General features: G+C 37.1%; 2 protein-coding genes across 2 annotated transcripts; both read right to left on the reverse strand.

Moving 5' to 3' along the window:
- Nucleotides 1-551: 551 nt before the first annotated feature.
- On the reverse strand, nt 552-14,389 carry sycp3 (synaptonemal complex protein 3; the record flags this gene model as incomplete). Its single annotated transcript, XM_084396996.1, has 9 exons — nt 14,216-14,389; nt 13,793-13,967; nt 13,361-13,445; nt 13,245-13,279; nt 13,047-13,164; nt 12,864-12,963; nt 1,057-1,155; nt 854-958; nt 552-605 (listed from the first exon to the last, which is right to left on the reverse strand). Exons 2-9 carry the CDS (start codon nt 13,920-13,922, stop codon nt 552-554), a joined length of 726 nt encoding a protein of 241 aa, XP_084253122.1. The 5' UTR covers nt 13,923-13,967; nt 14,216-14,389.
- Nucleotides 14,390-14,560: 171 nt separating this feature from the next.
- actr6 (actin related protein 6) lies at nt 14,561-18,437 on the reverse strand. The gene is made up of 11 exons (XM_084397933.1): nt 18,182-18,437; nt 17,978-18,095; nt 17,824-17,892; nt 17,615-17,738; nt 17,404-17,539; nt 17,277-17,333; nt 17,085-17,183; nt 15,463-15,541; nt 15,204-15,375; nt 14,985-15,123; nt 14,561-14,905 (listed from the first exon to the last, which is right to left on the reverse strand). Exons 1-11 carry the CDS (start codon nt 18,247-18,249, stop codon nt 14,776-14,778), a joined length of 1,191 nt encoding a protein of 396 aa, XP_084254059.1. The 5' UTR covers nt 18,250-18,437; the 3' UTR covers nt 14,561-14,775.
- Nucleotides 18,438-18,475: the final 38 nt, after the last annotated feature.

An 18,475-nucleotide genomic window follows, 5' to 3' on the forward strand; every position in this document is an offset into this window, starting at 1 on the left:
TTCACATAAATGTAACTCATGAGACATGCAAGTTCATTCAGTCTATATATATATATAAACACATTTAAATACTTTTTTAAGAAAATTGATCAAAAATATTGATGACTCATCCTGCACAACACATCATTTTGTCCAATCAAATGCTCTCTATCATGAGAATATCCCACCCACCAATGCCATCTGTAACCAACAAGCAAGCAGTAAAAAAAAGATGCATGGCTGTGATGTGGGTTATTTAAAAAAAGGGAAAGCTCTTTGACATGTCCCACCCAAACCATTCTGTTTCAATAGAAAATTCCTCAACACAGGAAGGAAAACTTTTAAACTTGACACTAGATTAAAAAAAAAAACACAGAAACATCTATTTGGATAATTGTATATAATACAACAGGAGTACAATTATTTATTAAAATGAACAAATTGTTGTGAAAGAAAAACCAGAGATAACTTATAAACTCATATTCAATAAAAGAAACCTTCCTTTTAGAACATAAGGTTAAGTCATCCACACCATATTTCTATTGATGACATTAGAACAGAAATATGTTTTTTCAGAACAGCATGGATTGGAGGGACTTCCGAACAGTGGCCATCTCCTGCTGTTGCTGTAATAATAAAATAAAAACATTGTTCATAAATGTTAAATACATTTTCATTGTTTTGGAATTCATTCTTACATTGAACTGAATCTGCTATATATGAAAAAAATCGTTCTTGTTTTCCATAAATGAGCTCCAAGCCTGATTTAGTAACTTTGGTGATGTAGCATTCATTACATTGAAAGACTATTTAAAGCAGACACGTTTAATATCCAGAGTCTAAACTCTGTGAAATCTTTTCGTGAAGCACTCACAGTGTCCATCATTATCTTCTTCTGCAGAAGAGCCATCTCCTTTCTAAGCTCCATCTGGGTGCCCTGCAGGAAGGATTCGTGGCTTTTCTCCATCTCCTCCATGTTCTGCACAGAAATTAAAGACCTCACTCGGTCAGACAAATAATGAAAAAAAAAGTCTTGGTTGATTTTCAAATAATTAAAGTGATGATTGCATCAGTAACCTTGACAAACTGCTCATACAGGTCTTTGATGGTTTTCATTTTTTGGTTTTGCACAACCCTTGCCTGCTGGAAGAGCTTCTGCTGCTGGCGAAACAAATTCTGTGAAAACAGAAATTAGGAAGTTCAAAGGCAAAGTGAGAGACGGTCACATCAAATATCTCTAAATGGCTGCTAGATATCCCAAAAATCTGTATTTTATTTTTCACAAGACCCTTAATCCTACAATTAACATTTCCCTTAGTGGGATGTTGTGACCCAAAATGACGTTGCAACTTTTAAAACTTCTTGGCTTCATCTTTATGACAAATGTCTGGCTCTTACACAGTGCCGGTCCTAGACTTCTGGGGGTCCTTAGCAAAACTTTGTCTGGGGGCCCCTGTCAGTGCATTCATAAAAAAAAGCCCAAATGACCCCAAACCCCTTAATCTATTCTTTCAGAGCAGTTTCACTGTCAACCAACAACAGTGAGTTAAAACGTTCAGTAATACAATACAATAAAAACTAAAAACAACAGGACTGTGGCGAGCAGGACGAGGGCCATGAGAGAGCACCAGCACGAAGCACCGGTCTTGTATCTCTCAGGGAGGAGCGGAAGCATAAAAGGAGGAGCGACGACAGTGGAGATCGAGAGAGGAAAAGGCCTGGACTTGCGTTGTGTTTGATGTTTTATTATATGTGACAGCAGTCATCCGTGAGGGGCTGCTGTCTTTTACTTTCATTTTGTATTTGTTTTATTTTTGGTATTAAAATGTGTGTTAAAGTTCGCCGGTTCCCACCTCATTCCCATAACAACGAACTGTGTTACAAGGACAAATACAACAGAAAAAAAAAGATATGAACGAAATGAACAATTTAGCCTACTGCTAGTGATGCACCGATGTGAAAATTGTGGCCGATACCAATAACCGATATTAATTTTGCTGTTATGGCCGATACCGGTATTTACCGATGTCGATATCTCTGTATAGAAAACACATTTTTATGATAATCAAATAAAGAGCTATTTTCCATTTTTTTTCTTTTGTAATTTATTTTCAGAAATGACTGATATTGGGCACCTTTACCTGTGTGCAAAATATGTCATCAGATTTTCAGAAGAAAAAATTTATATTTATATAAAAATAAATGTTTATAAAGGATACAAGTGTGTCCTGAATTCACACTATGAATAAGGATTAAAAGGCAATGAATAAGCAATGTCAATGTCTGAGAGTTTTGTATAACATGCTCATTGTGAATGGTGAGATTGACAAGTGCTGAAAAACTGTGCTGTTGAATTTACGCCTCCAGCTCAACGATTGTGTAGGCGGGTTTGTACCTAACCTCTGTCATTAAGAAACATCCAGAAATTTCCCAGATATTTATAAACACCCCTCAGCAATCTCTGATATATTAAGGGAATCCCAACAAAATCCCAGTGCATAAACTTTTAATTATGTCCATGGTACACGTCAACACACGCTGAACACTTGCTACGTGTACGTGCAGGCTTGAATAAAGTTGGGCTGCAGCTACAGTGGATATTTTAATTGTTAGCGTGCTTTTCATCCATTCAATGGTGAAACGAAACTGTTCTTATCACTCAAGGAGGATATTTTTCTACCTCCACATAGGCTGTTTTTTTTACTAGCGTGACAATATATCAAGACTTTAGAGTAAAAGCAAGCAGCAGCCGATCGATACTGTATAGGCTACTGACCCGGCCTGGAAGTGTACGTGCATAGCCCGAAGGACGTTAGCTTAATTTCTACTATGTCGCCAAATATATGGATTGAGCCAAACTGGACTGTTTGGCAAGACGACTGCTGTTCTTTGCAATTCCTATTACGACCATATAACTACATTCTGCCTGATACTAGGGCTGTCACTTTTGAGAAAAATCTAATTCGAACGGGTATCAAATATCAAGCAATGTATTCGAATATCTACGAGTCAAAAAACAATCAGTCAAAAAATGCGTCATGAAGAGGAAAAAAACATATATAAGTCGCCCTGGACTATAAGTCGCATTTATTAAGAAATTTATTTCACACACAAAAAACAATGTTACGGACGGGACAGTTCTCCGTTACAGACGTGAGCGCTCTGAAAGCGGCACTAAAAGACTGCTTTAAAACTTTCACAGAGACCTGAATCAGAAAGCACAAAGCATGTCTTTAAATTTAATTTAATTTTGTATTAATTGTATCTTAATTTTAATCCATGTTTCATCAACTATCACAAATATAGTAGAAAATATTTAATCACAACACGGAGGTGCCGGCATGTGAACCTGGAGCTTGTCTCATAAATGAACTGAAACTCAGCGTATAAGGTAGCCTACTTGCCTCACAGACCTGAGACATACATACAGATGGTGGACAACCAGAATGAGACTTTTACCGCCGCCGTTCCCGCGGCGGCAAAATTGGGATGTGTATTTGCTGCCTTTTACCGCTGAGTGGCGCTGTAATCACAGACTTTGAAAAGTGTCAGTTTATTCTCTTTAATGCCGTAATCTGCCGCGGCAGTAATCTGAGCTGAGGTCACAGATAAATTCAAGATAAATATTGTGGTTAAACGAATTCAAATTCATTAAATTTAAACAAAGTAGACACGTTAAAATTGTGTGCCCAGTTTTTCTATAATTTAGAAAGGCTATGTCAATAGGTTACTTGTCATTTACTTACATAAAATTAAAACATTTTCAGGACTTGCAGTTACTAAACGATGTTAGTCGGTTTAAGCATTCTTTGTTATATTCAGGCTTACATGTTGTTATGATTATCAATTGAATTATTTAATAAATAATCAACCACAATGCCTATTACTGCCGCAGCAAAAATAAACCAGTCGAATTTCAAAGTCGTTCGCGAAATGACTAGGCTATACCGGGCAAGTGACAGGGCAAAACAGCAGCAACTGCGGCATTTTAAAAGGTAAGTTTCCTATCTGTTTATTTAAAAAAAAAAAAAAAAAAAAAAAAAAAAAAATTCATTATTTGAACAAAAATGAGACTGATTGAATATGTAAAAATATAAACAAACAAAGCAGAGAATAAAACAAACTTTTAGGGAAAAAATATAGGCCTATTATGCTACAACAGAATTGGTTAACATTAACGAAAGCAAAATATGTAAAAATACATTTAAAACAAAATAAAACAAAACAAATTCGTGGCCGGATTCAAATCGGTTCAAATACCGAACAAACAGTAGTAGACCTAGGCTATTCAGACGATAGCTCTGTGGTCAATGCATTAACTTCTCCCTCTCGGAGCTTCAAACGATCTGAGATCGAATCTCAGTGTAGCTGACAGTGTTTATGTTTTTCCGTTCTTGATGCTTAAATATGCATCTGTTTATTAAAGTCAATCATCTTGTTTAATTATCAATTGTACATTACAACATAAATTTCAGACCTGCAAACTCCTCAGACTAAAAAAGGTGACAGTGTCGCCTGGGGGGGGGGGGGGGGGGGGGGGGGGGGGGGGCTGGGGGGGTTGGTGGCATGTTTTTGCATGCTGATGAACAATGTATAATAATAATAATAATAATAATTAATCTGCATAAGACTGACAGTGATACAATAAGACCTCATGTTAGCAAAATGTTTTAATCTTTTAACTCTTAAAAAAAAAAAACTCTTAAAAAAAACATGTATGTTCTTTAATGTTTGATTATAATTTTACGGTCTTCACATAGGGATGGGAATTGATAAGATTTTATCAATAATAATGCCACTGACGATTCTGATTATCGATCCAATTCTTTATCGATTCTCTTATCGATTCTTGATAGCACTGTGTGGAAAAATGTAGTCATATGCTTTTTTTTTTTTTTAAACAAGTGGTTTTCTTTATTTTGAAGTTTAAGCTTGAGTTAGCAAACTGTACTTTTTTATATAATTTATGTAATAAATATAACCTTATTGTAAAGTGTTACTGATTAGTTACACCGATTCAGACGTCACCTGAGTTCACTGTTGGAAAGATTAGTTGTTTCGACCTTTTACCACCGTGTCGATTTATTTTTGATTAATATGTGCGTGCGAGGGAGAGAGAGCAACACAGCGCCTAGTTTGGAGACGGTGAAGTCGTTTACACAGAGAGTGCGCGCGCGCGACCGGCTCTCTCTCTCTCTCTCTCTCTGCTCGTTCTTTCAGTTAAACATACACCCTGTCACAAACGCAGCCGTTCATCTACATTACTCACCGATCAAATAAGACTTTGGCGGGACAAAAAAATCATTTTGGTGGGCGCTAAAATGCAGGAAAATTCATGCGCGAGTTTCCATTAGACTCGCACGGTAGCCAGCCGTCTCATCAAATGGCGAGCTCAGCTCAGTTGACGCTGTGTGCTTCAAGATTCTGACGCAAGTCCTAAGATTCCAATTGGCCAAGAGAAAAGGTGCTAAGATTCCGATTGGCCCAGAGAAATGTCAATTATAAGAATTATCCAATAATGTTTCGCAATTCTAGCCTGCATGGTAGTTACTGTGAGAAACAATATACCCCCCCCCCCCCTCGAAAAAAAACTCTCCGGTTCTACGCGATTCACGTAAATGACCCAATTGACCAAGAAAACGGCGATTGTCGCCGAAAAGCGACAAGTTTGCAGGTATGAAATTTGCAACATTCCAGTTGTGCCGCTGCAAAGACGACACTGATGAATCTGATGAAGGAAGACTGTCAGCCGATTGCACCAGAAAATGAAGATGATGAAGCTCATCTTTAATCTGCTAAATTATTTTTTTTGTGTGTGTGAATCATTCACGAGATTGAGATGACTAACAGTGATACCCGGCCATAGCAACGGAAGACATTTTTCAAAACAGATCGAACAAATCAGAAAAATACTTTCAATACAGTATTACTTTCAATTAAAAATTAAACAATGAAAATGTAAAAGAAAAAGAAAATTAATTAAGTTTGAAAACCCATCGCACATTTCAAGGTATGAATAAAGTGTCGGGACAGTTTATTTATTTAAACAGGGTTGCATCGATAGAGTTTATTCCCTTTGTGATGCAAAATAAGAAACACAGAATCTTATTCTTGCAACATTTTAAATTTCTATTGTCAAAGAAATTGCAGCTAAATTAAAAAATTAAAACGGTACAAAACGAAAAAGGTTCAAAGCAACATAAATTAAGAACAGGCGTTTTTCTTTGCCTCTCTCGCGCTGGATATTTTTTTTACTAAGTTTGGTCTCCCTCACTGCGCGCGGCGGGTCTTTCTCGAAATTAAGCATTTCAGCGTAAAAAACACCATACAGCTGATAATACTGTATATGTCGCTGTGTGTCATCCACACAAATCACGAAAGAAAAAACTGTAACAAATAGCTTTTGTTCCTTCAAAGATACAACATGCCTTGCTGAATTCACCTTACAATAAAACGAGGTGGGTCGCGAATTAAAGAGCTCTGTATCTGCTAAATTGAAATTGTGTGTGGAAAACCTTTAAATACAATCAATAAAACTACAATATATAATTTAATAAGATATAGGGCCTACTGTACATAGGCTATGGACTTTTGGAGATTTTGAGATTAATCCTTAAAAGAATTTAGCCTTTGCCTGCTCATCAGGCTGGCTCCGACACTCTCCATATGAAAGACGGAACATTAACACCTCTGTCCTGCACCCCCACGATAAAGCAACTATTGCCTTCTCCAAACCCCCCACAGGCTAGCTGAGTTTGCAAAACAAAACAAAGAGTTTGCCACTCGTCGTGGTGTGCCAAAACACTTAATTATAAACTTCAATATTTCATTCAAAACAATCTCAAAACGCTTTGTGACATTTTGAAAAGCCGTGGATGCATTACTGCCACTGAAACCATGAACGCAACAGAATACTGGTTCTGATTTTATTGTTTGTCGTTTAAACGTCATAGGCTATATATATATTTTTTTTTTTTACAGAACTGCTTTTGAAATTACGATTGGAATTATTATAGGCTACAGAAGTAAAGTCATTGTATAATATTTGTTCCTTAGTGTAAAATGGAAATGCATGGTGATTTTATTTTGTAAATAGGCTATAAGCAAAAAACTATGTTTTAGAACTAGACAAATCTCTCTGCATCAACAATAGACTATAAAATGCATTAATAGGCTAATTTAAAAATATCAGTAGTCCAAGTTAGTTCGGGATTCGAACCCGTGTCATCTAAATGATTGTAACGTAAGTTCAACCACTCGGCCACGATTCACTCGTTGCGACATGGTCTAACGTTCCAGTGTGTGTTCGCTCAAACGCTCTTCATTCAAATGAACGCGCCGCCGCGTTTGTCCAACACTAATTCAACATGCCAGAATAAAACCTGGCTTTAGAACAATGCATAGCGCCACTCGTCGTGGTGTGCCAAAATATTTATAATAATTTAGTTTCATTTATTTCAGTGTTAATGTTTGAGTTAAAAAAAATCCTCTACAAATTAAATTAACACAAAGTCGGCTATAAGAGTCCTTTATAGGCTACGTAAAAAAGCAAAGGGCTTACAGTCTTAACATTTAGGCTACTTTGCTTAAATTCGATACATTTATTTTCAGTAGGGCCTAATAAATTTGTAGGGATGTAATTTCAGTATGCTTTACCAACGCTATGTATTCAATTAAAGTTCCAAGAGGTCTGGTCTCTATATTTCCTTCCCAGCTGACACTAATATGCAAGTGCACAGCAAAATTCTATTCTAAAAAAAAAAGTCTATAGGCCTACTATACTGTTGTAGCCATTAAATAATCTCATTTAGTATCATATTTGTTAAAATATTATAATGTTAATGTAATCAATCTATGTTGAATATGAAAAGTGAACAGCACCAGTAAGATAGGATGCATTATATCGAGAGATGGATATGGAGTGGGTCAGACATGATTTTGACCACTTCATTAAGTTTTGTTTAGTAGAAAACCTTTCTTTAAAGTGAATTTCGTTTTCTATAAATTGTATCTTAATTTTAATCAATTTTTCATCAACCAATTGCCTGGATTTAAATAAGTAAGAGAAGCAAATATAACAGACACTAATCATGGAGGCGCCCGCGCGGTCACTTGCATTGCACGTCAGCTGGAGCACATCTCATCCTCCTAACTTAACGAAACTCAGCGTATGCCTCACACAGACATGATAAATACATCAAATACACAAAGCTTGAAATGTCTTCAAACGAAATAATTCAAAACGAAAAGAAAAAGGCTACTCTCTGATTATGTCTTTATGTGCATTTCTCTCTAGGTGCGTTCACTACAAATAAGGCGATCGTCAACTTCATCTTTGCAGTCGACACTGTCAGAAAACACTAGTTTATTGATAAAAATCAATGCACGCATCACCGGATTTACAAATACACATCTTGCTTGTTGCACGCACACATGTCGAAAAAACGAAATAACATTATTATTAATAATACATCTTTTAGAATATTTGATTAAATGCTGATTGTTGCGCTTGTTCAATTTAATAAAATTAAAACTTTAATTGTGATAATTAAAATAATTGAAAATCAAATATTTAGTGGCCAAGTTTTGCTAATTTATTATATAGGCTATTATATGCCTATTGCCTATATTAAGTAGGTCATATTAAGACAAGGCATATATTAGTTATTTTAGCTGTTATGAGAAAAAAAAATCTAACGAAATCTAAAATCTAAATCTAATAAATAAAAAAATAAAAAAATCTAACGCCAATTCAACATGCCAGAATAAAACCTGATTTTTGAACAATGCGTAACGCCACTCGGCCTGGTGTGCCAAAACACTACATTTTAAACTTCAATGTTTAATTCAAAACAATCTCAAAACGCGTTGTGACATTTTTTTAAAGCAGTAGCCTAGCCTATATACATTAAGGGCATTGAAACCAGGATCTTAACTAAAACGCGTTCCGAGTAATCTCTCAAAAATTATGCCACACTACTCCATGTATTTTTTTTTTTTAAGGACTGCTTTTGAAATCACTATAAATTACTATGCAATTGTATCGCTCACGAGAGCTCTTCATTTATCTAATTCCTCAATAGAATAGTAAAAATATTCCGCGTCATTGCTCCTAATATCGTCTCTATTTTTAACTTTTGATTCTATTTTTTCAGTTCTAAAATTTATTCTATCTTTGGTTCTATTCTGTTGTAGCCTAATAGGCCTATTTATATATATGAAAAATATGCCTATTAGGCTTAGGGTTTTATATTTAACCCACTTACATTTTAAAATGCGGCAATTGCTGCTGTTTTGCACAATGTCCCTTTGCGCCACCTGGCGGTCATTTCGGGAACGACTTTGAAATGCGGCTGGTTTATTTTCGCCGCGGTGATTTCGCCGCGGCAGCTGGCGCGGCGGTAATAGGCATTTTGGTTGTCCACCATCTGTAGAAAGCTTGAAATGTGTACTTTTAAACAGAACAATTCAAAACGAAAGAAAACTGACTGTTCTCTGCTTGTCATCCGTATGAAATGTGCATTTCTCTCAGGCGCGTTCACTACTGCGAAGATCGCGAGTCAGCATCGTCAACTTCACACGTCAAATACACAGGAATGATTATCGGCCTGTTCACATTGGCCCTATTTTGACATCGGAACGATACCGATGTGTAAAAAAATTACCATATCGGCAGCCGATATATCGTGCACCACTACTGCTACTAATAGCCTACTATATAAAAATTGAATAAAGAAAAATGATATGTAATTTTTTTTATTTAATTAAGAAATAAATACAAAAATTCATAGTCTTCACTCCATTTAAATTAAATACACATTGCTTCTTATTAAAGTTACTAATGTTATTCAGTGTAGAGCAGTGAATGATTCTCTCATTTTCTTTTGTTGTTTGATTAACATTAAATGACACAGATGGCACTTTAAGATCAAATGCACAGATCTAATACACTGACAAGCATTCGATTACTTTCCAAGCTGCTTATGTTCAGTGAAGGCATAACTGAATGCGTCCCCAGGATGGACATTTTGACACATTTTGTGTATTTGTCCGTTTAAGCGCAGGCCCGAAGCCCAAAGTAGCCTGTACTTTAGGGGTGTGCGATATCACGTTTTTTAATCGTGGACGATTAAAATGTCTCCACGATCTGCTTTTGAAGAAATATTGTAGTATTGTGCTACAGTGCATTCTATCAGTTGCAGTTCTAGCACCGCCGTCCCAACATACTGTACAACGTGACGTACATACACATCACACGTTAATGCAGAGGTACGGGACACTGCAATTCATTTGCAGTTCATTATTTGCATGTGCTTTAAAGCCTTGATGGTTAAACATTTAATTTGCGTGCTGATGTGCTGTTCTAACATGCGCTTTTCTGAGTACATATACCCGAAGCACACAGGCACTAAAAGTGCATTTGCAAAATAGTAAAACCAACTCGAAAAAGAATCGTGATATGATTTTTGCCATATCGCCCGTCCCTACTACCCTGGAAATCCAGAGTTCTCGTGAGAGCACAAGTTGAATTTGCTCAGCAAGTTACTCTGGTGTTGAGTAATGATGCTCATTAAATATGCCCCTCGATCTGAGCTGCACCAATCACATCGGGTTATCTGATATAGGCGGGCCAGAGGCTGTTGAAGAATTTCCCTTGTCTCATGTGAAAGTCTGAATACTGTAATGCCAAGCAGAAAATGGGTCACAAGGATAAGAGAATGGAAAAGTACCAAAGTACCAAGTTAACAAGGATAAGAGAATGGAAAAGTACCTAAAAAGTCTGTAAATGCAGGTGCTGGGATGCGCTGGCAGAAAAACCTGTTTTTTGAGATGTTCCACCAATAGAAGAAGGTCTAGGGAGAAATGTTTCTAATGGTGGCAAGTATGAACAGGAAGGGTGGCTGGCCGCACACTGATCCACTCAAGACTGAAAGTCTACAAAAACATTTTTTATTTTTTAAATTGCATCGTGCAAAAAAGTGCAAAGTGCATGTGGGTTAAAAACAAAATAGACACCCTAATGGTGGCAAGGCCACAAGGAGTGACAAAGAAGAAGAGATAGATATGAGGGTGCCCATTGGGCACCTAGCGATAAGAAAAAGTATAAGACATGAACACTGGCCATTGTAACCTCAGATGACCAGCTGGCTTCTCACTTTGTTGCTTGTTAATAAAGTTAATTCTTCTGACCTGGAACCTCGACTCTGAGAAACTTCTTTGTGACCTGAACCAAGGACTTGGAATTTGCTATAACTTAATAACTACTTTGAGACCTGAACCAACAAGAACTTTGAATTTGCCACAACATAGCGAGCTAAACAGATGACGACAGCGCTGTGACGTCGAAGTCATTAGTAAACATTGCAAGATGGCTATGGATGAACACCAGTTGTTTGAAACGGCTTTGGCCGCTACAATGAACGAGTTAGGCTTTTTATCTAATACAGGAACAGAAGACGCCGCTCGAATCGTTCCTTTGCAAGAAGGATGTTTTTGCTGTTTTGCCGACCGGATACGATAAGAGTATAATCTACCAGTTATCTCCGCTGGTAGCTAAGCGTATGGAGTTTATTGTTGTGATTGGTCGTAGTGTTATCCAATTACGTCCAGTGAGATTTTCAAATGCATGCTTGGTGCCGCCCCTCGAGCTGGGCAATTTTCATTAGTCGACACCAGACCATTAATCTTTTAGATTTAGGTCTGGATTTCCAGGCTACATCCCTACTGTACTTGTCCGTGTTTTCGGATCGCGCGGGCAAAAAGCCACTGTTGAACAGCGTCTCTTTTGCAGCTCAATAAGCTTTTACACGTGACGTTACATGTTTGGACTGATTTGGATGTTGGGTGACAGCTAGGGCTGTAATCTCCCAGTCGATTAGTCGATTATTTGGTCGATACGTTCTGGCTCGACCAAAATTCTGATTGGTCGATTTTTTGCCGCGTTCATTTCATCAGTGTTGCCGCGTTCATTTCATCAGGTGGAAAGCACTAATTGCTAATGGGGGTGTTTTCAGAGCACCCCTGTTTCACAGGTAACAGTCTGTCTTCAGAATACCCCCCTTGTTTTCACTTCTTTTGGATTAGCCCAACCCACCAGAGAAGAGCGACAGATTGAAGAAAGTAGGCTACTAGAAGGTTTGCTGAATATTATTTAATTGTGAGAGCGATTAATTCATAGTCAGTCAGTCCTCTTCTACCATGTCAACAAAGACATCGGCAGTGTGGCAGCATTTTAAAAAAAGTTAATAGTCTATTCGTGTCTCAGCCGCGAAGCTGAGCTCCTATGCAGCGGCGTGTGCGAGCTGCACAGAGCGGCTGAAATGATAGTGTCTGTCAGTTGTTATAATACATATGACAAAAACAATTGTCTAAATTATGTTGCATATTCCTCAAAAGTTCTTGTGATTATATCACTAGTTGACAACATAGTACTATTTTCGTGACTATTACAAAACGTGATGCAACGCTGTCAGAGCCGACAGACTCGTGTGTCAGACTGATTTCAGTGCAAAATAATTTGGTCAAAAACGATTTAATATACTGCAAATAGCCTACTAGTTTTTTATGTTTATTTATAATTCATTTAGGCGGACAACAAGGCTACCAAGTACTGCGCACAGTGCGCAGCTAATTAATGTAAAGTTGTTGTTTTTTTACATAATTTTTTGTCGATTTTTAGTCGGAAATTTCAGGACTTCAGTCGACCAAGATTTTCTTTGGTTGATTACAGCCCTAGTGACAGCGCATCGCTTTAAAGGAAAAGAACATAAAGTGCCATTATGTTTTCATAATCATAGGAAGGCAAAACCAAAAACTAAACTAAAACACAGCCCTAAATCATTTTTGAGAGCTATGCATATAAGCAGGACCTGCACTGCTCTTACATTTAGTTTCTCCTCCTGCTCCTCAGATTTCTGAACGTCAGTCTCCCACTGCTGAAGCACAGACAACACCTGCTGAGAATAATCTTGTGTCAGCTTTTGCCTGCAAAAAAAAATCAACATGAACATCAGAGTGGATGTGAATAAAGAAGAATGTGTCATTTTCCACACAGTGCTTTCATTTACCTCTGATTCTGCTGGCTTTTCCACATCTGCTCCAGTTTCAGAGTGCTGCCTTTCAATGAGGTTTTGGTGAGAACCTCCAAGCGTTTCCTTTTGGTCTGCATGGCCTTGCTGATGTCCGCTAAATGGCAGTTCAGTCATGTTTTTGAGTATTAAACAGTATTTCAAAGCAGACTATATGCAGTTGTCGACTTCACTTACCACCGAATCTTTCCAGCATATTTTGTACCTCATTCCTGAGATAAAGGACAGCAAATGATATTTACGATCCAGAGAAAGGCTTCATAACTTTGGCTAGGTTTATCTTGCTGACTTACCCCATACCAGCATGTACTAGTCCATCATCATCATCAAATGTCTCTGCAGATCTTTTCTTGGTCAGCTTGTCAATGATTGGAGTTTCTAATACATCAGAACAACATAAAACATGCTTCACAACTGCATCATTTGCTCCCTCTCTCTATACATATAAATTAAATAGATTTTTAATTAAAAACAATGTAATTAATTACCATGGTAAAACCTTTTCACTTATTTCTCTCTCTAGCTATATTATATATACACATAAATATATAATTATATTTAAATTAAATAAACATTTTATATATCTGCTCCGGGTGTGTGTGTGTTCGCTACTCACTGCTACCATGGTATTACCTGTAATGGCATCACTGTAACACCAATTACCTTTTTTTAAATAGTATATAATTATAAAATAAACTATTTAGTAATGAAATACACAGACACACCATCTCTCGTATCATCCTCAGATCCGCTTCCTTTCTTTTCCTCCAGATTTTTGAAGTCAAACGCTTTCAGGTCTGTGGAGCTATCAGTGTGTTTGGCCTTCTTGTTTTGTTTTCTCCCTGAAGCAGCCATAGTCTCACTGTATGAAGAGTATTTAGCAGTAGTCTGAAGATCTAACTTTATTCAAATACAAAGCAGCAACAAATAACAAACCCGCACATGCGAACGTTAATCAATTAAAAAAATATCACTGAGCTTATTATTAGCTCTAACGTCATATCGTTCATAATTAAAGCATTGTAACATAATAAAATAATTTAAACCAGATATCATAGGTTATATAAAACTTTTTATTCACAAAAGCTAAAAAAAATACTTTATGTAAGGTTAACCTCTCTGCAAGAATCATCTGGAACTTAACTTACCTGACGAGTGTGTGTGTGATCTCTCTACTCTAATCAATCACTCCAGCCTAGAAAACTATCCAAAATGTAATGACTTTCACCAAGTGTAATATTACTCTATAACTATTTAGAGAAAAATATTTAATTCTATTAATGTTTGGCGACGGTTTTATCTGCGTCTCTGAAGTGATTTTTCGCGCGGATTGTATTTTGAGCGCGAGAGGATGACTGCGCGCAGCTCACGTGACGTGCCTGAAGATGCACTTAATATAGATTATTAGACTAGTGAAATCATAGGTCTTTAACTGAAACATAAGCTATTAATCATATACAAATTAGGTTACATACATTTTCTTACCAAGAAACTGAGTAAAAAAAGTAGTTTTATTTTACAGTTCACATTTTAATACAAAAAGAAAAGGAAACCAATACAAATGTATCACATTCAAAGTCAAAAAGCCTGTTAACTTGAGTAATATAAAGTGTAATGTACAGTTGCCAATGTACAGCTTAGTTTTCATACAAAAACATGTGCAGTGTTCAATATTTCTGTACCAAAAGACAGATAATTCATATGCAGGTCAAATATCAAACTTCTCTTCACATACATAATGTCCATTTTCCTCATAATCGTCTCGTGTGACCACCATCTCTTCAAAGTCAGGATTTTCGGCCAATAACTTCCCTCCTTCCCATGGGTAGCAAATAGGACTGCAAACAAAAGTGAAATATTCAGTAAAGAATAACCAGACAAAATGTCAATCAATTTTTCAGAACTCTCAAAACATACTTCTGTGGCAGAACGACAGAAACTTCATATTCTACGGGAGCGAGTGCACGGACTTCTTTGTAAACCCGATCTCTGAATCCAGGGAACAATGTGTTGCCGCCAGTAAGAACAATGTTCTTATAGAAGTGGGATTGCATCTCTGGACATAAAAAGTAGGCATATATTAGAGTACTTAAAATGAAATAACATTTTAAACCATAAATACCAGATGAAATATACCTTCCGGCATGTTGTTAATGGAGTTGACCAAAGCCTCAGGTATGCCCATCTCCTGAATGCCGATGTCGGAGGGGTGAAAGAGCATCTCTGGGACTGCAAACCTCTCATTGGTGAGCCGCAAAATCTGCTCCCCTGTCTTATATTTTCCAGTAAAATTCATCTCCTCTCGAGGCTGCAGCACAAAGAAAAAAAAAAGCTGTATTAGTAAAAGACAAAGTGTACGGTGTTTTATTTTTTCATAGTATGCCAAATGGTTTACCTTGCAAAATCCCTTTTTGATAGAGCTGAAATCTGGCAGCACATAGTCTTTCATGACCATATTATCTTCTCCTTTAAATCTGTCAAATCACCAGAATTATTTATACTACACATACACTACTGTCCATAAAGTTTGGGGTTGGTAAGATTTTTTTTAAAGGGACAGTTCATCCAAAAAATGGAAATTCTGACATTAATTACTCACCCTCATGTCGTTCCAAACCTGTACGACCTTTGTTCATCTTCGGAACACAAATGAAGATCTTTGAAGAAATCTGAGCAGATTTCTGCGCAACTACCACTTTAACGCTTCAAAAAATTCATAAAGAGATTAAAACTAATCCATATGAATTGAGTGGTTTAGTCCAAATTTTCTGAAGAGACTCGATCGCTTTATGTGATGAACATTGAATTTAGGCTTTCATTACTATTTAAACATTGATAGGGCTATGTCACGAAAAAATTGAAGACCGGAAGTACGTCTTTTAGTAGGGACACGGCTCTTCCGGTTAGCTTTTTACAATGGCGGAGTCCGATAGATACCGCTGGACCAAATCTCTCCGCAACCTGCCTGAAGTCACATATGAAGATGTGGTTCGGATGGTAAATGAAAACTCTCAAGTGGAAAAGCGTGAAAGCTGAGGTATGGCTGTCTACGTCCTGACGCAGAGCAACCCGGTACACTACAACAACAGCGGCGGCCGTTCGCCAGTAAGGTAAATGTTTATATGGTAACAGCGAGTTGGACCAATAAGCAGACGTTGCTGCTACGCTTAGGATTGTGGGTAGTGTAGTTTTTTTTCATAAGATCGCGGCTAAAACATGTTTTTCTTAAAACAAGGTTGATTTCATACGAACTTATAGCTTCTACAGGAGCAAAAACCTTCGTTTCACAACCTCATAGCTCATGGTCAGTCTACCTCGGATGGTTTAGACATTATGGCTGATAATCTAAATCCTTATCGAGAAATACTGTTGACCGGAAGTTCTGAATCCCTACTCCGCGTTCCAGAAGCAGGAAGTGTGACATAGGCCTATTAGCAAACATAAACAGAAGTTCAACCGAACCAGCTTGACACTCGAGAACAAACCTCTAGCTGAAGCTCAAACGTGCTGCGCAACACGAGAATGAACCTCATTAGGTCTCACACGTCAAGTGAACATGCTTTTGCTTCCGTTTACCACAACTGATGTGCGAGTTGATCAATGTTTATATGTGAATACAAGCCTAAATTCAAGCTGTTCATCATACATAGCGATGACTATCAATGGAGGGACAGAAAGCTTTCAGATTTCATCAAAAAGATCTTAATTTTTGTTCCAAAGATGAACAAAAGTCTTACGGGTTTGGAACGACATGAGGGTGACTAAATGACAGAATTTTCATTTTTGGATGAACTAACCCTTTAATGTTTTTGAAAGAGGCTATTATGCTCACCAAGGCTATATTTATTTGATCAAAATTACAGTAAAAACAGTAATATTGGGAAATATTATTACAATTTAAACTACATTTTACAATACATTTAAATAGGAGACAATGTATTCCTGTGATCAAAGCCGAATCAATTTGCTAATGCAATAAATTGCTAATTTGTTACGATCAAGTTGATGTAAACTTACTGTGCAATCTCCATGTCCTTGTAGAAATCCTGAGACACATAACACACATCCTCCTTGACCTGATTGATCACATGGGTCTCATCCATCACATGCAGCTGCCTTTAAGACAAAGATTGACACAAGCTCAAGGAGAAATCTGCTGTAAGGAAGAAACACCAAAGAATTTCCTTACTCAAATGGTGGCAAGTGTACCTGTATGAAATGGTCTCCTTCAAATGGTTGGTGAGCAGCTTTCCTCCTACATTTATTCTAGGAAGTGCACAGAGACTTATGAAATGTTCAGCGTTAATATGACTTATATGGCTAATGAGCAACTCACCTGCAAATGCCCTCTTTCATCTTTCTTCCCCTGCAATAAGGAACGATGTGTGTGAAGGAGAAGCCGCTGTCCACCACGATGCAACACAGCTCAGAGTTTTTCTCATGGAAGTATCGATGAGCACTCAATGATCCAGCTGTATAAAATCAAAAAAATTAAAAATCAAAGAATTTACATCCAAGTAGGCTGCATCTTAGTACACTAAACTTACCATTAATCCTGAGGGCTGACTGGAACTGATATTCTTCGAATAAAATCTCATTCATGGATTCTTGAATTGAGGTGAAGTTGAAGTACGGTTCTGTTATCACAATGTTGGTATCAGCAAAGTCCACCTGCAAATGTGTTGTGAGTGCTCAATATCTCATACTGTACAATTATGAAGCAGAAAATGTGATAGGTTTGTAATCATTCAAGTACCTTAAACATCTCCTTTCCAAACAGATGATCCCAGACTTTACGCTGCACATCCCAGTTCACAAGATAACCCTAATATAGATGCAGACAAGATGAAGTAAGACACAATGCGATTTAGAGAATGCAGTGAAGTTTATAATTCATATCTATGCAATACCTTTTGAAACGGGAGGATATAGAAGAGTCCGGACGGGTCTTTGATTTCATCCAGCTGATTGGCAGTGAAAGTTTTCAACCTGGAGGTCTTCGAACGGAATTGGCTATTTGGGATAACACTAATGGGGGAAAAAATCGGTATGTAGCTCAACATAACTATAATACGTTTTACATAACAAAGAAATGCATAATAAAAACACTATACCTGACTTTCTCATGGCTGTAACCGATTTTGGCAAAGTACGCACCATTATCCAGTACGAGCGTTGCCATTTTTACATCTCAGTTATTCAAACGTACTGGTTTAAATCACAAGATGATATAGTCAATTGCATTAAGGTACAAATTATTAATCAAACTGCATTTAATTGAGTGATCTAAATAAACATTGAATCAGCTAAATGATCATGCCGCTCTATGGGCGTCTTATTCTATATTTCAGATGCTAGAGATCTAAAAACACTGAATGCTACAGACGCCCCCTAATGTATGGGAGTTT

Source organism: Rutilus rutilus (genome assembly GCF_951802725.1).
Source record: "Rutilus rutilus genome assembly, chromosome: 23".
In the NCBI taxonomy this organism is placed as follows: Eukaryota; Metazoa; Chordata; class Actinopteri; order Cypriniformes; family Leuciscidae; genus Rutilus; species Rutilus rutilus.